The 26,257-nt window shown below is 37.8% G+C and overlaps 1 protein-coding gene across 1 annotated transcript in view; it reads left to right on the top strand.

Annotated features, from left to right (window-relative positions):
* The window catches only part of PIK3C2G (phosphatidylinositol-4-phosphate 3-kinase catalytic subunit type 2 gamma), a 288,176-nt gene that overhangs the window by 95,499 nt on the left and 166,420 nt on the right, over positions 1-26,257 (top strand). Inside the window, exons 6-9 of the mRNA XM_080391788.1 lie at positions 2,763-2,874; positions 9,645-9,747; positions 17,263-17,333; positions 24,444-24,507. Of these exons, the coding sequence (XP_080247914.1) occupies positions 2,763-2,874; positions 9,645-9,747; positions 17,263-17,333; positions 24,444-24,507 (350 nt within the window). The remainder of the gene's footprint in view (positions 1-2,762; positions 2,875-9,644; positions 9,748-17,262; positions 17,334-24,443; positions 24,508-26,257) is intronic.

Here is a 26,257-nt window from a genome sequence, read left to right as displayed (position 1 = left end):
CTACTGAGGTCCTTCCCAACCTAAGTTATTCTGTCACTAGTGTGACAGAAGCTGCCACTGCTCCTGTGCACCCTGTATCTGTGGTGGATGGGAGAATATTTGATTCCAGCTCTGGTAATTTTTACTTCTTAAGGAACATGTGCAAGAATGAAATAAATTGTCTTCTTCCTCTCTTCCTGAAGTGCTGCTTTAAGTAATATTTTTTTGTTTCTTTGTGTTTTTTCTTTAATGAATCATTCCTTCAGTTGTCAAGGAATTATTTGGCTGTATCAGGCTGAGTATTACATTGATGGGTTGAAAGCTGAAAATCCAAAGCTCTATAGAATGTCAGTCAGTGTGCACTAAAAAAAAAAATAAAAATCTTCATAAATAAGATAGCCAAGACTTACACACTTATTCATACAAGTTTGCTTGATTTGGGAGCATCTACATAGTTACTGGAAAGCCTGGAAAAGTAGTAGGTTGTACCATCTCAAACCAATATTTTGTGGATGGCATGAAACAAAGGGCCAAAGGTCTTGGGACACTTGGGCCAGAAGATAGTATTTCCAGCATTTCTGTCAGTGAGGCAAGAGATCTACAATGAAGTTCCCTGTAATGCAAAGTTGCAACTACTGGAAAATGTTTTATCATTTATTTACCCTACAGATTGTTCAATTTTCAGTCTGCTTAACTTTATTTACAAAAACACTTCAGAAGGCACAGCTAAAACTGAATGGCATGTAAGAAACAGTCCCTATCCTAAACTTGCTTACAGATAAGTAAACAATAAGATATAATTAAAATGGAGAGAGGGAGTACACTTTTTTGCAGAATCTAATATAAAGAATTGTTCAATCATGCAAAAACATTTGGCAGAGTAAGGAAAGGAAAATGCGTCTATGGAGTGCAAATGATCGATACCAGCAAGTTCCAGATTTTTTCCTTTAAGTGACCTGAAAAAAAGTGCATGTTACAATTTTAGTTCAAGATTCTTTGCCATTCTTCTTTTTAGGGTGTTTAAATTTAGCAAACAGGCACTGCAGTTTACACGTCAAACCAGCTATGAGGAGTTGCTTAAAACAGGATGTTGTCAAAGGGCTAGGTGTTTTTAAAACTAGTAAAACTGGGAGAAAATGTTTAATTGAAGTGGCTTTCTAAGCAAAAGAAAAATGGCTTTGCTAAGAAAATGAAAATTTTAAGAAGGAACTTTTGAATTTGTTATGCATTTTTTTTTCCCTGGGGAATACTAAATCAAAGCAAAAACCAAGCTACTTGTGATAACCAACTCTGTTTTATTTCAGCTTTGTTTTTGTCTCAGCCCCCTCCCTTAGAAATGTCAGCTGTTCTCTGAAGTTTCTTTCTCAGTATCGTATCCTCTTAAACTTTCCTGCAAAAACAATTTTACATTTCTTGGTTTGTTCTAAAACGGTAGCATAGCAGCTCTGAAACAGATTTGCTGCTATGAATTGGCTACTCTGGGTGACTGGGTAACATTCAATGGAACACCATTAAACCCAGTTAGACTGGTAGGTTAGGCTCAGTTTTAAGTAGCTGTCTGAACATGGACCAGTGTAAATTCATCAACACACAAGTCTTGGTTAGATATTTAGTTTCTGGGGATTTGTATTTAACTGTAGGTAGTTTCCATTTTTATGGAAACTTCAAGCTTCTAGTAAGAGCTCTTATGGCTGCTAATTCTGAAGTAATAAAGAAATACCATGAATGAAAAACTGAAAAGAAAATCGACTTTGGCTTTTTTGTTATCAACTACAGACAATGAGATTCCCTGAGAATTGTGGAGGAAGTCTAGACTTTTATTTTGCATTGTAAAACCATCTTGGTACGTTACATGAAGACTTTGCACTGAAGATTCAGATCTTTTTTCTGCTAGAGAGAGGTATCTCCTACCTGCAGCATCAGTGCTGGTGCAGTGTGCTCTGCATGCCTGTAAAAGATGAAACTTGTCAGATGTTTGCAATTTGACTGCCAGATTATGCAGCTATTCTTTTCCATTTTTTGATCAGTTCTTCTAAAATGTACGGGAGGAAGTGTATTAGCAAAGCTGGAAAATGGCTTAAAAAGATGAAGTAACGCTGAAAAAAGTTCTCACAATGTTAGAATATTTATGAACAGCAGATTGTATGAACTGACATAGAACTTCTTAATTTATATGCATTATATGTAGTGTTACATGTAATATATTACACATTACTATTATAATATGACTCTACATAATGTTAAATAATATTCTTATAATATTTTACATATATATATATATAATGCATATAACATTAATCTACTTCTTGGTTTAGGCTAAAAAGGTGTGCACAGCAGAAACATTAGAAAGTAAAATTCTGGAGCCTTCTTGGGTCATGAGAGGCAACAGAGTCAACTTCTGCATCAGACCATGATCTCACAGGGTAAATGTACCAAGAAATTCATCATGAAAATTAAAGAAACAAAAAAAGAATAACATTGCCACTTGTCTCTTACTTTCTGCATGGGAAGTTGCTCAGCTTTTTATTATAGCTACCTAAAAAATTGCTAACTGCCTCTAAATTGACATAGATTCTGTGACGAGTATTTCGAAGCAAAATTTAAAAAACAAAAGAAAAAAAATCAGGTGTGGCTTGATCTAATTCCTCTTGATGGAGCTAGTCTGCAGCAGTAGTTAAGAATTGCAAAAAAAATTATATATGTCTTATTTTCTTTGCTCAAGTATCTAGCCTGGAATTCCCTTGCAAGCTACTACTAATTTTTCTTGCTATCTTTATTTACAGGTGGCTGTATCACTCACGACTTTATTGTAGAGATCCTCCATTGCACAAATCGATACTCAGTCCAGGAGGAATGCCTTCTAAGTGTTTGCGGGTCTGATGAATTCTTACAAAAGTAAGTATCTCATTAGGACATGGTATTGAGTACGTATTGTGTAATACGAGCTGGGCTTTTGATGCACTCTGCTTATGTGCCATGTAAAGAGAACCATAGGGAGGGTAAGAACATTATGTTCCAAACACTTAATGTATAGTTTCTGAAACTCACAGAACACATGGTAATTATGTTCTACAGAGATGATGGTGTGCCCTGGTGCAAGGAGTCAGATTCTGGCCCCTTTATGTAAACTTTGTGCAACCTTAATTTCTTTCACTCCAATGCCCTTCTGGTCTTTCTTATCTGTAATACAAGGATGCTGCTCCTCCCAGTATCTCACAGGAGTGTTATAAGCTTGAGGAGGTATGCATGTCCTCAAAGTGGGAAGTCACCAAAAAGAGGAGATAGTATTATACAGCTGCATAATAGGTGATTTTACTTCATATCCAGTTGTACCAGTAGCAAAGCAAATGAAGTCAGCACTTTGATGCTGACTGCAAGTTGAAGAAAAACACATTGTATGTACAAACCAGTATTTCTGAATGTATGTAGTCTACAAGTAAGGAAGTAAATGCTCTGATTCAAGTAAACTCTTGTGGTGGTTGAAGGCACTACTGGCCTCAGCTAGTTGTTTCTTAACCTCTGGCAGCTTAAATTCATCTGTCAGCAAAAGTGAGCAGATTTTGTGTTGAAGCAGCTAAAGTGCAGGCTGTTGTCAACTGTACTGTAGGGACTGTGACTTTTGGCAGAATGGGAGAAGTTGGCAGTTCTCTGTGGTAACATGTTAAGCTGGCATTGCAGGAATCATGGCTCATCAGTTAGACATAAAGAACATTAAATAAAATAGTATATGTCTATAATCAAAAGGGAAATATTTTGAAGCAGTCCTGTTTGCCGTATAGCATAAAGATTAGCAGAACTAGCCTGGAGCAAGTCAACTTGATTAATGAAAGTAATGTAGTTGTGAGAGTAGGTTTCACACTGTGTAATTAGCTTTGTTCTCTATCCAACTTGGACACTTTGCTCTTACACAGGTCAAATGTTCAGATGTTTATGATGAATTATGCTTCGCAACTAAAGATGGAGACTGCAACATTTCTAAGCCCACTCTTGTCCAAACCTCCATAAAGCAGAAGCTGGTACAGCAGTGCACTGTGCAAAGCATTGCAACACCAGAACCACTGAGCACAGGTCACACATAGATCTGTTAATTACATAAAAAGCCAGGGGTTTGGGGTTTTTTATTATTATTATTTTCAAGACTCCCTTCTCATTGCAAACTAATTGCTAATGCAAATGGGAATAATGAGTCACTGTACTGAGCGTGAGCTCAGTGCATTTCAATACAGTGTACAGTATGTTCTAAACAGTTTTATTTTCACTGGTGGGAAGAATGCATCAATAGCAGACTGTTTAAATTCCTGCACTTGCAGCATCTCTGCACGTCTCATTAGCAGTGAAACAAGGTCAATAATGTTGTCAGCTTTTTTGCTTTGCTCCTTCACTCTTATGCAGAAAGCACTGAGCTGCACTTCTGGCCTCAGCAGCTTGCAATTCTGCACTATGTTGTACTTTCAGCTCCCCTTCTTCTGCCTCCTCATCAGAGTCCTGTATCTGAAATTTGGAACCCCAGACCATTATTATCCCTTGGGTAGCTTAACATGGCCTGCAGAGTTGCCTCAGGGTGAAATTTTTCTTATGTTTGGGCAATCTTTTAGCACAAATTGCTTTCCTCACGATGTTGCTAACAGAGTGATTTGATGTACTTGTACAGAGTTCTTCCTCAGAAGAGTACTTGGAAATTGTTCAGGGATGAATTCCAGGAGAAGTTCCCCAAATTATGAGGCAGCAAAGGGGATAAATTCTTTGCTGCTCCTGCTTTACTGTAACCCAGAAAAAAACTAAAGTAAAGCCAAAAATGTGACATGATAAATTCTTATCAGACCAGAGTGGTTTAATGAACCAGCTAACATTGTGAAGATCTGTTAAAGCTTTAATTTGCTATTATATTGGGCTGTATTAATAAGCACTTCACCCTGCCTTCTGCAGAAGCACCTGAAAGACTTGATGATTTCAAGAATCCATTTAGCTTTGAAAGAGATAGGGAAAAAATACTTCTGTGTTAAGTGCACAAGCTTTCGTCATCCATTATTCCCTTCCTGTGGAGATCTCCTTGAGTTCACATCCTATATGACTCACCAGTGTCAGATTTCAAATATCCAAATTTTACAAAACTCAGAAGGCTGTGTATAAGCTGTAGGTCAGTCCTTAATAGAGCCATCTGTGAATTTCTGATTTGGAATCTCATTTGGTTTCTGGTCTTTAAGTTCATTTTGTTTACTGATGAGAAATCCTGGCCTTGCCTCAACCTACAGGCTTTCTTTTTCTTCCTACACTTCCTTTTCCCTCAAGTTTTTCTTACAGGGCCTGTAGAAGCTATCAGGATTTGTTGCCACTTTGTCCTTGCCCCTTCTGTCATTGTAAGGTGTATGTTAGTTACTTCCCCACTTGATTTGCTGCAGTTCCTTTCTTAGATGTTCAGTCTAAGTGGATCTGGAAGCAGAAAGAGAGACTCCTTGAAAGAGTCTCTATTTGTGTCATCAATTTTTGCCACTATTAATGGAAGTTTCTGATTTTCATACGTATCTACAGACCCTCCTCCCTCCTTGTCCAGGTTTCCCAGCTGTGGGTGTGCTCTCCACTCCTTTACACTTGTCCTGTTCATAATAATCTTTTATTTCTTAGAGGGCCACCTGCTGTTTCTAAAAATTCTTCACTTTATCATCCCATCATCCAAACCTTTTACACCTACCTTTAAATCTTGCTGTCACAGTTTCCTGTCCTTCCTTAGACTTAGAATGGATGGCCTAAAAATGATTTTATGATACCCTTCATGAAAGATATTTTATACAAATAAATTAAATTGGGGCTAAGCAACTTGTGTCACATAACTCCTTGCTTTCAATGCCAGCAGCAAGCCAAAACAAACCTTTCTCATGTGAAAGAAAAAAATCAATCCTCCATTTAGACATTTTGCCTTTAGAACTACAGGCCACAAACTCAGGGCATCCTGAAATGCCTAATAAAACAAATCACAAGTACATATAAGAATATGGGGTGCTTTTTTTTATTATTTTTTATTATTGATCTGCCTGCTAGCAATAGGTTGTGGTAATGTAGACTCAGCAAAGGAATGTAGTCCAAGGATATAAAGCTTTATTTCAAAACATGCCTTGTTTTCCTTTTTTTTATATTTTTTTGAAGGCTTAGGTTGTTGTTTTTTTTTTTTTTTTAAAGGATCTTTTCATATGTAATTTTAATTCTATCCACAATCTACCATAGTATAATTTGCAGTTACCTTACTGCTTTGCAGTTCAGCTAACACAGTGAGCCAGTGTATGGAATAGTCTAAATGCTTATCATTTCTGCTCACGTGCTTGCCTGTGACCTTACTGATGACATTTTTTTGCTTTACTAATTCTATTCTCTGAGAATTGAGACCTACAGAAGAATTCATTTTCACTCAAAGTGAAGTTTAAGCTATTAATTACACACTGGGCAGAGTTATATTCATGCAGATTGGGATCATAAGAAGCAAGCACCTTTTGGATGAATATGTTCTTTGTAAAAAATAAACTTAATTTTCTCTTGTCACTGTAGATTAAGCTTCTCATTCAGAGATGCTGCTTAGCTGAGTCCTTTTGCAGAAAAAAACCAAAACCCAAGTCTGATTGAACTGTGTTAGGATTTGGAGCTTATAGCACATCAGAGAACCTTGCTGTGGGGAAGCAAAGTGATATAGTGGTGAGGCTGTCTCAAGAGACTGAGGGATTTTTCCCTTTCTCTGCTTCTGATATATTGTAGGACCACTTTACTCTGACAAGTTCATTACCATGTTTCTTAAAAACAAAAACTGCCTTTTGCTTAATGTCTTTTGGCATGGCATTCTTATGAAAGCTTTATTCTTCACGTAGTATTCTAGCTAAAAATAGGTGGGAAATTGTTAATAATGTTGTAGCATTTTTATTTCTATCTCCTTTACAGAGCTCAGAGCACTGTAAACCAGTTACTAATAATCATCCTGTCCTCCAAAGGGGGCTTTATTACTTTTATCTTAATAATAAAGGTAGCAGCAGATCAGCTTAGTGTGTTACAGTCTAGGAGTGGCTAAAAGGTAGTCTGTCAGTCTATGGCAAAGCTACACCTCTGTTTCTTGTACTTCACTTTTCATCTAGACCATGTTTCCACATTATTTTATTGAGGCATTAATCCATTTGTCCAGTCTCTTGTGTCACAATACCTGTCAAAACTTTTCTCTTTGTATTTGTGACATGAAGTCAACTGTATGGCCAGTACTTCTGACTGCAATGTTTCAGGGCAGCATCGCTATGTCAATAAAGGATTTGGTGATGTATAGTATCTGCCTGACACAGCAGAGCTAACATAAACCACTAGTGTAAATGTAGTTATAACAACAAAATTCCACTTCTGTTGGTGTAGCTTGTTTTGCCTGGAAGCACGATGACATGGAACAATTATACTTGCAAAAGATAGTTTTTTTTACCTCTGTGGCAGAAACTTGTAACTATAGAAGAAGGTATAGCTATACCAATTTACACTAACAGAAGGCTCATTTATATTGGTATAGCTACACCAATTTCTGTCATTGGCTTGGTAGAATGTTGGCATTGCAATAGGAACCTGTATACTGAAGAAATCGGGAAAATGTGACTCGGTGCTCACAGATGCGTTTCTTTGTAATTTTCTTGTTACTATGCCTGTCCGAAGGTTGAAGGTAATGCAGAATAGAAAAAAACAGGAGTAACTGTGGGGTAAAAGGTAAAAAACAGTGTGAGGCAGTTCTAAAGGATGAAAGGAACACGGGAGAGTTCATCATTAGAGTCACAAGACAGATGTGATTAGGTAAAATGAGGAGAGGAAGAAATTTCAAGATAACCATGGGCAGATGTAACACAGGCAGGAGCTGAGGAGCAACACAAGATAATCTATGCATTGATACAGTCCCAGGAACTGGGAATAGGTCACTTAGTCTTTTGCTTGTAAAGGATTTTGAGAAAGGTTGAGGCATAGCAGCAATGTGCCTTCCACCAGTACAGCTATTTTACTGTGCTGCTGTTAACTTCTCTCAGTCTTTCATCTGTACTTCATGCTTTTAAAATCAAGGAATTCTGCAAATGTATGGAAGAACTTAGAACCTTGTTTTATATATTGCTATTTCTGATGGAAATAGGTTTGTCTTTTGTGACTTTTAATGTATTTGTTTAAAAAAATTCAAAATTCCCATATCCACACCTACACCTTTTGTGACCACTGTGGTCAGTATGTATTTTACTTAACTACAGTGTAGTATAGGTGCAGAACATTTACAAGATATATGAATTCCCTGTAATTGTGCTGCATGGCAATTATGTACGGCATGTTTATATAAGTTTAACCATTCTTTTGTGCTGGACAGCTCTGCTGCCATGTGAGATATGAGTCTCTCCCCCAACTCACACTTTCCATGATTTATTCATAGGGTAAGCAGGTTTTTTGGAACTAAATCTAGCCAGTTTTATTCAGACATTCCATCAAATGCTCTTTTAGGTAGAAAGAAACACCGTTTACATCTGAATTCTGAGTTTTCCATGGCACTTTACAAACCAGAAAAGAGTTATCTTTCCTTCATTGCCCAGGGACTTCTGAAACAACTTGCTGTGCTGTAAATCTATATAAATATAGAATATCCATTTGTGTGGCTGGAGGCTTGGAAAAAGCAAAATGAATCTAATTGAACATGCACTAGAGTTGTAACTGATATGCATATTGACTTGTTTTGGTGATGAGTTTGCCTTTGCAAAAATTAGTGCAAATTTTCCTACCCGTTAATCCCAAAGGATGTTTTAAATGTAAAAAAGATGTTTGCCTTAACTCTGAAATAGTTTTTGCATTATTTGACCTTATTAAAACAAAAAGTGGAAGGGAAACTGAAATTATTTTTGTTCCAAGTAATTTTAAGAGTGATAAACTAAGGCTGTGTTGTAACTTAGAAGAGATTGCCAAGAGTGATAAGTGGACTAGAAGCTACTCTGAAGAGGCAAATAAGAACAAGGAATTCCCCTGTCATGGGGTGCTAGGGCATCCTTGACCAGCAGAATAGTGTGTAGGAACCACTTCAGCTTAATGATTAGAGCTCTGCATCTGAGTTTAGCTGGTGTGTGATTTGAGAAGGAAGATTAACTCACAGCTTCTTTTACCATCTCTATATGAGCTGCACAGGGAACAGAGAACTTTGATTTTTTTGAGAATCAAGGACTACCTGTCCTCATGTATGTGATTTTCAAATTTATAGTTAATATTTGATTTTTCAAGTTAAGTATCAAGCACTACAAGCCATTCTGCAGTGGTGCATTCATAACCAAGATACTTTGTATAAATTGTGCTAATCTGGGTTTGAAGAATATGCATGGATAATCTCAAGGCTTGGGAGCACATGCAGCTTTTTTAGCATACTCTTTGTCTGTGTCATTGTTCTACAATAGAACTTAATGGTCAAAGATACAACTAAGCAATTATTCTTAAATTGTTTCACCAGAAAATATGCCAGAACCAAACGTCATCAGTTTTCATAGAAGTAGGTGCCAAATACAGGCTTTATATCATTCAATCCACCTTGCACTTAGAATTCAGTCCACCGGTGCTTTTAGGGGTGGAGGGGGGAGGAAAGGAAGTTGCAAGCAGAGGTAACCATTTGGTTTTGGTTTGTTTTTTTCCCCCTCAAACTGCAGTAATCATACTTTGGGCAGCCATGAAAGTCTTCGCAAGGCAACCACCTGCATTCAGCTTCGACTACATGACACTAGTATTTTGAAGCAAAGCTTGGCTCGAACGGTATGTTGTCTTTTTTCCCCTCCTCCTCCTTTCAGCATCTCTGAAGGAATAATATTCCACCAATCCTTTTATGTAGCAACCTGCAGTAATAATCAAAGAGAAATTATTTGCTTTTCTGATAATACATATATTATTTCTGAACTGCATTTGAAACCTACTGGGAAACATCTCTGCTTTGCTCTCACACTTATATCTAGTGAGTTACTGTAGAAAACACTCAACTGAAAAAGACCAAAGGTTACCATTTTAGAAAAAAATCAGTTCTGTCAGAATTTAGTGCTGTTTATTTCAGGTGAGCAATATTTCTTCATTCTTATTTTTGTTGGCCTTTCTATGTTTTGAAATACAACAAGTGCAAAACCACTCCAGGTACTATGTAAAATTAATTAGATCTGGACTCTTGTCACTATCACTGAAAAACAGGGTATGTTGATAAAAGGCAGAATCACAGTTAGTGTGTTTGTGCATGTGTGATGCCTAATTTTGTGTGTTTGTATGTTCTTTTTGCAGACATGCAGAAATGTTATCTGTAAGGACATGTAGTCCTTACAGAAAAAAATGTTTTTTCATCGCCTTAAATCCAGGGAGATTCCTATTCAGATTATTTGAGTTTAAGCGTTCTTGCAGTGGATTACTGAGCTTTAATGACACTGGCCTGTGCTATTAAATGTGAGCTTTATTCTCAGTGAACCACCTTGAATTACTTCCAACCCAGAGTTTGCAGTACAGCAGAGGCTTTGTTCTGGGCAGTTTCACTTGGCAGTGTGTTGACTCTGTTCACAGATAGTACCAATTACCTGCTTTGCATACATTTGCTATCAGCTTGAATCTGTCAATATATGGGTCAGATGGCAGATTTCTAATAAAAAAAGGTAGGAACTTTCTTTTCATACCTGTTATATTTCATCACGTGAAACATCATTTAATACGTTACCTAGAGCATTAAAAAAGGACTATAATACAGCGGCCAAATATATATATATATATTTAACATTTTAACCACTGTATAAATAAAAGAAGAATAATTTAGTGCTGATATGTACAATCCTAACTTAAATTATTGGCATTATGCAGTGTCAATATTATTCACTTAATTATTTATTTTTTTTAAACCACTGATTCTTTTTGGTATAACATCATCCAAAAGGAAGTAAATCAGAAAACATGAAAGTTTTCCTCAATAGGTCACTTCTTCAAAAACTATACAGACCAAAGAATTGCCAACTATTTGCTCTCAGTCTAGAAAAAATAAGTTGATGTTTGAATATATCTTCAGAAGGGGATAAGCAAGTGTCTATCTCATGAGTCCTTACTTACCTCATCCCCATATCACAGCAGCAAAGGAACATGTCCAGTGACCATTGAAATGAGCTTTGTCTTGGGAAAGTATCTGTGGTACCTTGTTGTCATTTAACTGCAAGTTGTTCAGATCGAGGCAGGAATCACCATTCCTGTTTTCCATTGTCAGTATTAAGAAGAGATCTGAAGGTCATCATAGTCCTTTCTGGTGTTAGATCTGTGACAAGAGATCCTGTGTGAGGAGATGTAAGACCTCATTTTTCCCTATAGTGCTTCCAAAGAAAGGTTTAAGAAGAGTGGATTATTGGTGATAAGATATAATTATGGACACACGTAAGTACGTGTAATGGTGGAAATGCTATTTAGTCTTTTTATGTTAGTATCTCTATCTTTTAAATGAAATAATATATTATTGACCCTCCTGCTGGGCAGTTGCAGATTTCCAACTTTTCTGGCCTGAGAAATCAGTGACATCAGTAAGTTTGATACAAATGCTTTTTGCTACATATATGCATATAGCATGTGGTAAAGTATTTTTTACACGTACATACTGAAAAAAAAGGAGCCTCAGACAATGTCTTGACAATCTCCTCTTCAAAACTCCAAGTCAATGATTAATTCTTTACATATTACTCTGTCTCCAAACAGATAAACTAAAATGTAGAGCAAATGACCTATTTGTTGTATATAAATCTGCTGTTACTATAGATCATCAAAATTACCTGCTTTGGAACATAATGATATGTTCAAGAGCCTCTTCGGAGGCTTTAAAGCTTTTTTGTGTGCTAAGGAAGCAAAACTCTGTATCAATGCCATCTGGAGGCTGACTTCATGATTCTTGCTCACTTTACATAACACTGTCAAAATTGTGAAGCATAGTTAAAAATATCTGTCTGTATATGAAATTACTATTATTTTACTGTTATGCTTAATAACCAGGATAAATGAATACTTACGAGTAATGTGCAACTACTCTACTTTTTTTTTTTAATCAGACAGTTTATGAGATTTGACCAATAACTAAATGTTCACAATTCTTTTGTGAATTCAGCTGAATTATTTTATTACTTTTTTTTAAGATTAATACTTGCTTCCTTTCCTTATGTGGGAAGCTGACATTCTGTTATGAAGTGTTCAGAAAGAGAAAATTGTCCTGAAATGAGGAGTTAAAAGCAATAAATTTGGCCTGAGGCTTTACACTGAGTCACAGGTCATTCAGCCAGTGGGTGACTTTCTAATTTGTTTTGGAGTTTTTTTGAGACATGAGATTTATTAGTCTTAACACTTTTAAGGCTTTTAAGACACAAAATTTCAAGATGCTAGGTTCCTACTAAACTGCCAGGTAAGGCTTATACAGGGAACGTAAGGTTATCTTTATAATATAGCAACATACTGAAGCTTGATTTTCCACTGTCTAGCCAGACAAAGATTTTCTGTTGACAGGAATGGGAATCCTGCACCTTTCAGATTTTTCTCCACATTGGAATCTTGAGAATGACAATGAATGTGGAGAAAATCCAATAGTCCTCCTGTGAAGTGGTGGCTCAGTGTAGGTGGATTACAATTATCCTGAATAATGACTGCTAGATTTGTTTTGACTACAGAACTGTTCTGCTCTGTACTTTAACCTAGGTGGTCTCTAAGAGGCAATCCCTAAGCACAAATTCCACAAGCTGTAGTTGGTAGAAGTGTTAAATTCCTAGTCTCTAGGTGATGTTTAGAAAGAAATGCACAATGGAACAGTGTAGAAGCAGAAACTTCTACACAAATCACATTTCCAGAGAGTGCTCTGCCTATCCAAGAGATCCATTTTTTCAGAGTTTCCCCACATACTGATTATCTGGGGAAAGCATGAATCTTTGCAGTGGATGGGCACCAAAGAATGCTTATGGGTTTCTAACAAGAGCCTCACTTGCTTCCAGAAAGGGATTTTTGGACTAAAGCAAGTGATATTTCCTGAACCTTAAAAATATATATATTATTTTCATATATACCAGTCTTAATTATTTTTACCAGACTTAATGAATTGTTAACATTCCAAACATAATCACAGATGAGAAAAGTCAGTGGTCCATCATGAAAAGATGGGAGTTTCCATTATTTAAATGTTTGTGACTCTTTAGAGAGGGATTGTGTAGCACTTCAGATAGAAGGGAGCCTTTTCTTGTATTTAAGTATCCCATAAAATTGTGCTACTGTAAAATGTTTCATGTTCTATTAATATTCTCAGTCTGCTTCAACTCTATTGCAGTTTGACAAGTCTAAATGAGGTTTAATGTATTGCAGTGCACTGTGGGGGCCAGGAGCAGAGACTGAGCATCTCTTGATGTTTCACGTTTTGAAAATGGTTATAATTACCAGGTAGAATGATTACAAACAAACAAAAATAGTCTTTCAGACAAGTAACTTAGCAAGCCTGGAAGACAAATTAGCAGTGTTCAAGCCATTAGAAAACATTTATTGTCTCAAAGAATTTGTGTAACTGTAATTCATAACTTAAAACAGGTTTTACCATCTTCAAGTGAATTATTGATCGCTCTTTTACAGTAACTGACATGGCTCTGAAAGCTTCAGGCCATGAAGTTATTTCAGCTTACTAATAATAGCAAAGAACATGAGCAGCTCTTGAGCTGGCATAAGTCATAGACCCAGAGTTTTCCTCCAGCTCCAGGGCATGCTTGTGACAGAGCACTTGTATCAGAAAGGAGAGGTCCTGCTCACAGGCAGAGCACCAGCCAGTCTGTCAGGAAAAGACAAAACCTAACACAGGAGACACAGGCCATGGTGCATTGAAAGCTGCAGTGTTTCCTTTCACTTTCTGGGAGTCTTTTGAAACCAAACCTGCTCCAACCACACTAACTTCAAGGAGCTGAGGCAGTCTGCACTGAGCTCACAGTCAGACTTGTTGGCTCTGGTTGTAAAATGTATTTGAAAGTCACAGACTTAGTAGCAGTTTTTGGAAAATAAATTCCCCATCATCAGAATTCATATAAAAAGATGTGAAAATAGTGTGCTGCTTTTTTTTTTTTTAAAGGCACAAATTTTGAGACCCTTAAGATTCTTCAGCTATCTCAGAGAGTTATGCACATATGCAGCCAGGGTTTATTTTTGTGAGTTAATCTGTGTGGACTCTCAAATTATGAACTTTGGAATATGTTATTTTGTAGAAATCTCCACTAAGGTTATAGTTTAACAAGTATCACAGAAACATATGAATATCTTGTCAGCCCTTCTATATAATAATCGCCCACATATATTCAGGTGCTAAATAATTCATACACCCACCTGTTGCCCGAGTCCATCAGATCCCCTTAAGCTTCTGGGTTCCTATCAATCACACATATCAAATGTCTCTCTAAGCTTCAGGGCTTCCTCCTTCAGTCTGTATCACATTGTTTCCAAGTTCATCTCTCCCTGTCCTCTAGTACTGTCAGTGTATGAGCAGAAGGAGGCAGTTTGTCATTTATCAACCTTGTTCTGTAGCTCAAGCCTTGTCCCTATGATTGCTCAGTTCAGATGTGCTCTGCTATTTGTAAGGTCTCCAGAGGTGGCAGCATGACCACTAAGGATGCAGCGACATTACAAAACTGCAGGGTGGATTTTGCAGAACATTTACACTACTCATCTGTAGGGTAATGTGACTTAAAAAAAAAAAAAAAAAAAAAAGTATGATTTGCTGAGAGTCAAGATGGATGTGAATGACTATTGCTCTGTCTAGAGGTAGCAAATTCAAATCATGATGTTATAGTAAGCAGCTATGGAGTGCTGGGTGCTATTTCATTCCTGAAATGCTTGTTTCTGATTATGGTAGCAGTACAAAATATTCTCAAAGCTTCAGATGTTTTACCAGTCCTCTAGCATACATTGGAGCAGCTTGATAACTGTCAGAGGTCCAAGGTGCTCCAAGCCTCAAGAGTATGGTATGGACAGAAGACGAGTTGTAAGCAAAACGAGCAGTTACTAAGTCATAGCCATATGTAGCCCCATTAGTACTGCACTCGGGAAACTGGCATCTATAAGCTATTTTTGTAGAAGCAGTTCCGTGGGGTTGAGAGGCAGATTCTGAAATCAGCTGAGGAAAGACCATCTATTCTCAAAGGCATCTCCTAGCCCCCCAAATACTTACCCTGTTTTCTCCATTACAATAACATTTGACACTCTCATGTCAATACACTGAGATAAGGAACAGAGGTGTTTGTATAAGATTAAATGCCCAGACCAAGTGGAGCATAGTGCTTAGGTCTAAGACGCATATATTCAGGCCTTAATGCATGAGAGTGTTTTTCTTACTTTTCCCCCTTCCATTTCATTTGTCTAATTCATCTTTCATTTATTGCCACAATGTGATAAAAGAGATAGTAGCACCCCAGGTGGGAATTCTTTACAGAACATCTGTAATGTATTTAGCTCAGCAAGTTCCTGCTCCTTAAACGGTGCTATTGCTAAATCCCTATATAGCAACCTAAAGCAGAATTAGTGTGAATTAATTCACATGTCAGTTAACATATTTAAATTGAATCCAACCATAGCAGAAACACAAGTTTTTAGGAATGTTAGATTTAAACCAGTATTATACTTCAATGCACTAGAAAAAATGCTAATGTGCTCACCTTATTCTGAACAAGCTTCCAATATTTGAATTCACTAGCATTCAAAATATTAGGAGAAGGCTTTTTTAAGCAAGCAAGAAGACAACGGTACTTTTTTTCTTTAGAAAATGGAAATTTTCTTTCAAATTCGGTTTAAGAGGGGGAAAAAATCATGAATCATATTTAATCACTGTTGGGTTACGCCGTTCTCATTTTTCTTGAAATCTTTTTTTATTGTGTGAATGTTATAACAGTAAAAGATTAACAGATGGAATTTTTTTCTTTACTGAAATGTTTTGCTTAAGGTTAAACCATTTTGTCTTCCCTTCACAAAGAATTTGGAAGTTTCATTAGTTTAGTCCAGCTTAAAATGGAGTCATCTTTCACATTCTTCTGGATCCTCGGCCAAATATAATTTCTCTCCTCTGTTTCACATTTCAGCAATCAAATATTTTAGATCAGTACACATGTAAATAAATAGTCTGTAACTTGGTTGCCTAAGCTGTGCCCATCCCAGCCATCATTTGCATTTCTGGAGATACTAAGAAAAATGTCTGGCTCCTGTTCTAGCCACTAGGGAAACAGAAGCTCATCACCACTAGATGCCTATGTTCTGTGCTGCTCTCCTGCTTCTGTTTTCTTATGTAATTCTTTTCTCTCTCATCCCTCCACCCCTCCTAGTGTTATACCTCTTCATAATGTCATTCCCTTTGTAATCCTTGAACAATAAATTTGAGGTCATGCTTGTCACAAGACCCTCAGTAATTTTCCCATCGAGTTATAGGGATATGGGTTCAAACATGAGTCAGAAAAAGGGCAGAATTTTCAGGACGCGGTGGTGCCACATGCTAACAGTACATGCCTAGCAAATCCATGGGGCTGGAGAAAGGACTATATCTGAATGGGGACAGGTTTGGTCAGCAGAATGTGTCAAATAAGGCAAAATGACAGAATTATTTAGGTTGGAAGGGACCTCATAGGATTTATTGTATTTAATTTCTGCCCTTTGTCTCTTGTCCTGTCAATAAGGGCTACTGAAGAGTCTGACACACTTGTCTTCATTATTTCCCATCAGATATTTGTACGCATTTTTAAGATTTCCCCTGAGCTTTCCCTTCTCCAGACTGAGCAGTCCCAGGTCAGCCTCTCCTCATACAAAAAATGCTTTAGGGCTTTGATCAACTCCGTGGCTCTTCACTAAAACAAGTCCCTGCAGAGGGGTTGCAAAGGATGCTACAAATGTACTCCATTCTGTTCTCTTAGAAAAGGAAACGGCACTTTGGTTGTGGATGCAAACTGATTTCTGCTGCATCAGAAGTGTATAAAAGGGTGCCTTCTGCTGCCTGTAACAAGAAGGCAGAGCCAGGGTTTACTGAGGCCTGGCTATAGTCTTAATCTATATTAGCTAGAAGGAACTACCATGACAATCTGGTTTGGCCTTCTATACAGTATGACCCAGCGTAACACAAGAGAGATTCACCAAACTAAATTTCAGATTGAAACATCCTGAACACTCTGAGAGTTTCTAAATCAACATGCCAACTTTGGAAAATACCAAGCAAATCTCTCCAACATATATTCTTCATATCAGAACACTATATCTCACTCAATGCCCTCTCTTCAACAGCAGGAAGATGACCAAAGACAGTTCAGTGTGAATCAACTGTTTGAAGACACTTGTGGCTGGAGACTGACTCGGTAAGAATACTGGTATTTAACAGTATTTCTCTTTGCAGTTATTCATCTTTGTAGTGAGCCTCCTGGCCTCAAAGGACAATCCCAAGACCTACTGGGGAGGACAGGAATGATACCAACGAGAAAGAAATTTGGTCTGATGTTTTAGACTTTTCAGACCTTCTTGTGATTGCTTAGCAAAAATCAATAATCATTTCTAGATCTGTGTAATTTTCCCCCATTCTCTCCCTTCCATGTCATTAAAGATTTCATTAGAACTTTCATGTTTTCCAAAGATTCCCAGGATTGAAGGAGTCATAATTTTTATGTGTGCGTTGCTCTTGGAGAATTTTCAAAAGTAAATGCCGTAAAAGTAATAGATTTGCTCTTCATTATGGCTGTGATTTCACAGTTGAGTGATGTTTTGTTTTAGCGTGGTGTGGTTTGGTTTGGTTTGGTTTTTAATGCAGGCTAGGTATGGCACGCTTTTAACTTGGCACTCAAAGTGCACCTGACTCTAAAGCTAACCTACCGTGGACAAGCACTAAATGAGATAGATTCTTCATTCAACTTTCATTATGTTCCATTTCATGCAGTTAGATAAAGAAGCTGTTAACACTTTTTGTAATGTTTTTCATCAATGTGTTATACAGTACTTTGCCAAGAATGGTAAATGCCACACCTGTCATTTAGCAGATGGAGGAAAATAGAGAGTGACTTGAACAAGGTGGATATCTGGTGCTTACTGAGGACCCATCTGGTTTCCTAGGAGCATGGCCCAAATTTCCATTCTGGTCCTTGGTATAAAAAGATCAAACCAACCATACAGTCTATAAAGACACTACTTACTGACTGTTTTATTTCTTGTGGTGTAAAGTGTGTGGCCTTTTCCATTGCAAAGAGAGTCTTCAGAGGGGATATGTGATAAAAAATGTTGAGGTGCAAATCAACCATAATCTGCAAAATTTCCTCTGCTACTGTAGAACAATAAATACTTTCTTTCTTCAACCACAAATTCAGTAAATATTGAAAAATTAAAAGCTTGAACTGTGTTTGATCACTATTTCCTGCTGGTCTTATGGATTGCTGATGGGTAAGAGAAAACATTTTCCAGTAGCGATGACCTAGAAAGATCTGTGTTCAGGCCTTGTGCTCTCAAATGCATTTCTAACTTATCTGAGAAAGACGGGTAATAGCTAAGTGACAAAAGTTTGCTGTCCATAATGTGCACAGGAACTGCCTGTGATGATTTGCAGAAGGATTTTACAATGCTGAGCTGAGTGTGTGATAAAGTGGCAGATGAAATTTTGAGAAGATAAATGTAGATGGGAGGAGATGGTCTTAAATTCACATGTGAAATCATAGGCTTCAAGCTGACTTTTACCGCCATGAGTGAGTTCTTGGGGTTATAATAAATAGCTCTGAATGTCATCTTGGTGCACAGCAGCTGCAAAAAGATAAAACAAATGTTGGGAATTATTATGGAAGAAATGAAAAACCAAACCACAGTATTATGCTACAGTATCAGTGTAGGGTGTTCATTTATCTTGAATACGGCCGACACTTCTGCTTCTCCCAATTCAAATATGATGTAATAGAACTTGAAAAAGTGAACAGAAGGGGCAGCAAGGATGCTCAGAGGAGTGAAATGCCTTCCATATGAGAAACGAATAGGTAACAATATTCTTCATCCTGATGAAGAGATAATAGAAGATAGGTATTTTATAGATGACAAGTCTATCAAATTGAGGAGCACAGAGAATGTCTGCAGAAAAGGATCGTTTACTGTATCTTCCAGTGCAGGATGAAGGGAGCATGAAGTGAAAGTAGCAGTTTCAAGAAAGACAAGAGTAGGTATTTCTTTCTATAAGACCTAATTAAGTAATGTCTGGATACAGTCCAGCTTACCCAGGACTGTGTCCAGATGGTTTCCGAATACCTCCAAGGAAGGAGACTCCACAACCTCTCTGAGAAACTTGTGCCAGTGCTTGGTCACCGGGTGAAAATGTGTTTCAGTTTGTGCCCATTGCCTCTTGTCCTAGTGCCTGGCACCACTGAAGAGAGCCTGGCTCCACTGGCTTTTCACCCTCCCTTCAGGTGTTTATATACATCAAGATCACCTTCCCCCCCACCCCCCACCCCCCCGAGCTTTTTCTTCTCTAAGCTAAGCAGTCCCAGCTCTCAGTCTTTCCCTATAGGGGAGTGGCTCCAGTCCTCTCATCATCTTAGTTATCCTTGGACTCTCTCCAGTACATCCATGTCTCTCTTGCACTGAGAAGCCCAGAACTGGACACAGTACTTACTCCAGGTGTAGCATCACCAATGCCGAGTAAGAGAGGAAGGATCCCCTCCCTCAACCTGGTAGTAATACTCCTCCTAATGCAGCCCAGGATACCTTTAGCCCCTTTTAGCCTTTTTTGATGCAAGGGCACATAGCTTGTTCATGTTCAGCTTCCTGTCCACCAGGACTGCCAGGTCCTTTTCTGCAAGGCTGCTTTCTGGGCAGTCAGCCCCCAGCCTGTATCTGTGCATGGGGTTATTCGTCCCCAGGTGCAGGACTTTGCACTTCCTTTTCCTGAAATTCATGAGGTTCCTGTCAGCCCATTTCTCCAGCCTGCTGAGGTCCCTCAGGACAGTAGTACAACCCTTTGCTGTAGCAGCCGCTCTGTCCAGTTTTGTGTCATCAACAAACTTGCTGTGGGTACAATCTTTCCAATGATCCACATCATTAAGACAGATGTTAAAGTAAACAGTACTGGACCCAGGACTGACCCCTGGGGTATACTGCTAGTTACCAGCCTCCAACTAGAGTTTATGCCACTGATCACCACCCCCTGGGCCCAGCCTTTCAGTCAGTTTTCAATTTACCTCACTGTGTGCTCATCCACCCCATGGTTTATTAACTTCTATATGAGGTGGTTATGGGTGACAGTGACAAAAAACTATGATTTCATCATGGAAGGTTATCAGGTTGGTCAAAGACTATTTTTGCTTGGAGAATCATTTCTTAATACTTTCTGTCAACCTTCTTGTAGTTCATTTGCCTGGAAATGGTTCTCAGGATTGGTTGCCCCTTCATCCTCCTAGGGTTCAAGGCTGATCGGCCTGTAGTTCTCTGGGTCCTCCTTCTTGAAGATGTGAGTGGCATTTTCTTTCCTCCAGTCTTCAGGGAGCTCTTCCTGAAGATTGCTTAAAGATTGTCAGGAGTGGCCTCACAATGATATCAGCCAGCTCTCTCAGCATTCATGGGTGCATCCCATCAGGGCACATAGACAGTGTACGTCCAGTTTAAGTATTCTTTAAGCTGATCCTCGTCAACTTCCTAGTTCATTTCAGGGACTGCACTCTGGAGGTCTTGTCCATGAAACAGCACCACACTAGACTCCTTGCACATATGCAGTCTTTCAGTGTTGTGCTTAAGGCTTGCTCCAGGGTGTGAATTACATACCTTCTGTATTATGGTATAGAAATACCATCATGGTGGACTGCCTCATTTTATGCTGGGTATTTTGAACTCAGCTCTCCCTTTTTAATGAATAAACCCCCTAACTGTCTTAGTAGCACTGTAGTCATAGGAGGCCTGGTGTAGGCTCCTACTTGGTGCTACACAAGGTGCACAGCTGGTTCTGTCTAACTGGCTACTCCAAGTATCGTGACCACAAACCTTTATGCACTCCTTAACTCTGGGATCAAAACAATCACTCCCTGGAGCAAACTTCTTTAGCAGTGTTCACATATTCTTTTTCCCCCATTAACAGCGACTACTTTGAACTGAAAGCACTGGCACAATTATGTTAAGAAGGCACTTAGATCTGAAGCACCACCAAAAATTTATGGTGAGGAATACAGTGAAGAAAAGCTTTTATTCTTGTAAGCAACACCACCCTAGCATCTTTTGGGGGAGTAAGCCCCAAAGTAAGTCAATAATATCATAACTAGTCACAACAACTTTTTTTTTAACAGAACTTACAACAATGTCTTTATGCTAATTCTGCACTGGGATGTATTCCGCAATTCTGTATCTAGCTACGGTTGTAATAGGGCTGTAATAGATGGATGCAGTGGCATGGAGATGCAGTAGAATGGTCTCAGCACAGGCTCTGCAAATCTGACTGCACAGAGGTAGGCCAGCAATTTACTTTCCCCTATTGCTGTGTCCTCACAGCTGTGAGTATTTAGATTAGCTAAATAAAATAATGCTCATGGTTGTCTATATGTACTGTAGTTACATTTCTCATTGTAGCACACAAACACTTGTGTTCTAGAGACCATATTGACAGAGATGCTCATTCTGCTTAGATTCAGCAGAGAAGGAAAAAGAACTGTTTGAACTGGCTTGAGATGAAGTAAAAAGAATGAACTAGAAACTTACCTTTGTAATAATCAGATTTGCTTTCACAGGCAAACATGAACAAATAAAACCAGCAGACCCCTACATTGCTTCATGCACTGATTTTCATAGCTTGAAAAACAAACGCAACATAAATCAAGAAGTGCACCAGAAGAGCTGCAGTTCGTTGGCCCATAATCTCTGATGCTGTGGTGCCAGTAACTATAACATGATGGCAAGTCTGATCTGTGCAGTTAGGCACAGCTTAGTTTTTATCACAGCACGGTGAGAAACAGCATTTTAGAAAGCAAACCTAGCACGGATCCACAGTAGGTGCTGCTGCCAGGAAACTGAAAAATGAATGCTATAAGTGTATGCTACATACTTGCCATATTTCTCCCATATAGGCCGGCTGAGGTCTAAGACTAACTCGCTCTAGTTGTTTGTACTTTCTTCTTTTCTTTCCAAAACTGTTGTTGCATATTGTCTTGCTAAAAGAACCAAAAATTTCCTTAATGTTAAAGAAACACTGAATGTTCATTGATTGGTTAGCATTGTCATATTTATACACAACTATCAAAGACATGAAAGTGAAGTATGTCTGTGTGGTGACATAGGGGTGTATTAGTTATCTAGCAGGCAAAGATTCAGGATAGTGTTAGTGGAGAAATTTTCATCATTGTCACAAGTTGCTGGATTTGTTTCCTATTAATTATGTAAAATTATGGCTACTTTATTTAAAAAATTCTCTAGGGTAGAATAAACTGATGAAAAATATGCTAATTTTTTTAACCATACTATAACTGGTAAAATTATTCTGAAACCTGCATTTAGGCCAAGCATGCTAATAAACATGCTTCCCTGTATGCATCAAGGCAACAAGGCAAACTCCTAAGTCCAGAACTGCTTTTGAGCTGGGTAATGCTATGAAAAAGATGTTATGCCTGGAGACTTGGTCAAAGCAGAGCGACAAGTTGTATTAGCTATGATTTAACAGGATTACAGGAGGAACTGCCAGACAGCTACTCAACACACAAACTGCCTGGCTAGATAAAGCTAGTGCAGATGGGAAATAAAAAGCTGTAAAGACAAAACCGTCTGCAGGAGGAGGTGAATAGCAGGCATCTATGGGGGAATGCGCTCTGGTATTAGCACAGGGAAGGCAACCTAACATTGCTCTATTCTGTATGATGATTTCAGTGCAATGACTCTTTCCTTCTCTTGCCATACAATATATATAATGACAGTCTAACCACGTGCTAGGAAACCTGTACTTTGGACCGTAGTTGCAGCTCTAATCTCTGGTTGCTCAGTTAGCCCAACTAAGATGCATGAGGACACACACAGTTTCTCTGTAAACAATAGTCCATTTGCTCTGAAGCAATCAAAATACTTCTGTGACTTTCAGCTACTGGACTGCAATGGGGGGGTGGGGGGGGGGTGGGGGGGGAGGAGGAATTCCCTTCTAACCCTTTTGAAAAGAAAGAAGCCTAATAAAAAAGATCAGTGGGAAATATAAGAGAAGAAAAAAAAAAAAAGAAAAAAGTCAAGGATAAACTGTCAGAGTAAAACAAACAAACACTGAAGAAAAAATGTAAATTGCAATTTCCACTTTTTCATAAAAGCACATGAAAACCCTGCCTCCCTCCAAGGACCATCAAGTCAATAACATGTCCCTTTTACTAATCAGTAGGCTAGGCAGAGTATGGAAGTGGGAATTAATATTTCCATACCTTTTCCTGAAGATTTGACCCTACAGAGGAGGCTGTCAGAGGAAAAGGAAGGTATATTCCTGTGTGTAACAGCCTTAGCCATGGTCTCATAGGCACCTTTTTTTTGTTTTGTTCCCGCTGACAAATAAATGACAGCTAGTATTTCACTGTGCTTGAAACGCAGAAGATTACACAAATACTTCTTAAAAGCAGAACTGATTCTGTCTGTCTGTTGGAGGTAGCACTTGGAGCCCATGGTTCTAAAATGGTGAGGTTACAGCTGAAGCGTCAGTTCTGGAATTCAGTATAGAGACCTGTATACTCTTGTTCATAATCCTAATTAATTTAATGAAGCTTTGCTAAGGCACAGCAATCTTCCTGTACAAACTTCATGGTAACTTCTGTAGCATGACAAAGGCATGGTACTACAGAGTGGTATATGTCGATCTACAGAAGCAGAACAAATCCATAGCTTGGGTAATACTATGGAAAAGGCAGTTGCTCAAACAGTTTGAGCATGTAAACTTGAGAACGCTAAGCAAATAAAGTTTAATGAATTATGTAGCAAAGTGTCCTTTTTTATAATATACAGTTTTATACCTGTGACTTAGTATGGACTTTTTAAATGTAGAGGTTTTCCAGTTGTTTTGCCTGGTGCTCTGCAGCTTTAGTCTGTGATGTTACTGAGAAAGAAGGCATTGTAGCATCTACTTACGTCTATCCTTTGTCAAGGTAGTATTTCAGCACTTAACCTTAAAAAGTCAAATAAATTGGATGTGGAGCTCAATAGACACTGAAATAGCAGATCACTGGAGTTCTTTCACAAGCATGTGTCCTCCAGGTATAAGTAGAAGTTTTTTACATTTATGGTTTGTGGCAAATGATTACCAAAAAAACAGGGAGATGCAGGCTCAATTGCATGACGTCTACATAATCACTTCGCCTTATTTTATACCAACATAAAATACTGTCAATTAAACTATTCCCAATTTATAGAAGGGGGGGGGGGGGGGGGGAAGCAAAAAAAGGGGCAAACCTGTTCTCTTTATCCTGTTATTAATTTGATGTTGTTTTCTTTTTTCCAATTTCCAGATGGAACCTTGTCTCAGTTATTATGAAATATAGAGGTCAAGTGGAACATCTATTGCAAAATCAGGTATTTGTTCTTAGTTTGTTATTACAGAAAAGCATTAACTTATAAATGAAAGTTATCTAATTATTAATCTGTCTCAAATGCAATTAAGGAAGAGTTTTAATTAAGGCTGTTGAACCTGACTTTGAAAGGATATAAATTTTGTTAATAAAACTTGGTTTGAGGTTGGGAAGAAAGTGCTAAAAATTTAAAATATCAAAGGTGACTGTTTCTAAATGTAAAGAAACCTGTAAATAAAAACAGGATAGTTTGGGTTGGCAGTATAATATTTCGAATTAGTAAAGGTATAATACACTGTATGTATCTGCAAAATTTGTCCCTTAGTTTGCAAACCCACAAGCCAATTATTTGCACATCAAGCAAGTGATAGTTTACAGGATTAGGTTTAGGCACCAAAACTCCTAAGAGTTTTAAGTGTTGTGGGCTGCCAAATGAGTGTTACATGCTTGAAGGAAATACCTCTTAGGAAATCTCTGCTGATTAATGTTTTAAGGACAAATAACTAAAGGACAAACACATGTAAGAGTGATAGCTTGGAAGAAACCAAATGACTATTTGATTTGAGTTTCAGGTTGTCATGCTAACTGACTTTCTAGGGTTTGGAACTGGAAAGAGATATTCCAGTGCAACCCTTCCAGCGTTATAACTCATTACACTGAAGGACGATTTTCCTTGAAAACTATATATTACAACATCAAATTCTTATTTTGTTTCAGAAATCTGTCACTTGTATTCAAGTGCAGATTTTAATCTTTCTTGATATTCTTGATCCATGGGTATTTCTGTTTTGAATAGTCAGAAAGCATGCACATATATAGAAGTGTGTATACATATATACATACATATAAATGCACATATACATACAGACATGTACATTAATTCATAAATATATATATCAATACATATGTAAATAAATATATGAGGATAAAAATACTCTACATTTTTGAGTAATTGTTCGACACTTTTGCAGAATGCATACAAATTTTAAAGCTGTTGAACTGTGCCTACCTACAAAGTAGAGTTCTGGTTTTGATTCAATGAATTTTCCTTTGTAAGCAACTTCTCAAATGGGACTATTTAGTGTATAAAATGTGATACAGTCATAACCATTTAGAAAATTGAGGTCCCCAAGCTCAAATGTGCATATATATTTCTTTACTGAAGTAGACCCATCAGTGTAGTTACTCACATTCACTTGAAATTTTAGGGCCTAATGTAAGAAGATTCCAAATTCAAAGAAAGCCATAATCCCAACATTAATGAGGCATTACAATCCATCCTCTGCAACTGATGCTTTGTAGATATTCCTCAGACCTATAATGAAGAACTCTTAATTTGTTTTTGCTAAAGATTTTTAACTTGAGTAAGCATTTACTATGTGAGCTCATTAACTTTTTATAAAGGGAAGACAGGACATTTTTCAAATATTCATACTATGCAACAAATATGCCTGTGTTACTCTAAAGCTAAATTTCTCCATAGTTTGTTGTTTTTTGTCTTTTTTTTAACGAGGTCTCATCTACACAGAGACACTCAATATAAGTTGATATAAATTGCTTAAAAGAGCAGGATTGCAAGGTAACCACATAGGTCAGATCACCATGCAGATGTTGCAATTCAGAGGCATCAAAGAATATGGAGCTTTTTCAAATCTGTAATAGTTTAAACTGGTGTTACTGCTGTGCTTTAGTAAGTGGCTTTAAAAATTATGAAGCTGTAATCTAATAATTATAGTCACAAATATATGATAAAG

The sequence above is a fragment of the Falco punctatus genome, assembly GCF_963210335.1.
Source record: "Falco punctatus genome assembly, chromosome: 6".
Classification (NCBI taxonomy): Eukaryota; Metazoa; Chordata; class Aves; order Falconiformes; family Falconidae; genus Falco; species Falco punctatus.
Note: the sequence above shows the minus strand (reverse complement) of the source record. Positions and strands in the feature narration are given on the sequence as shown.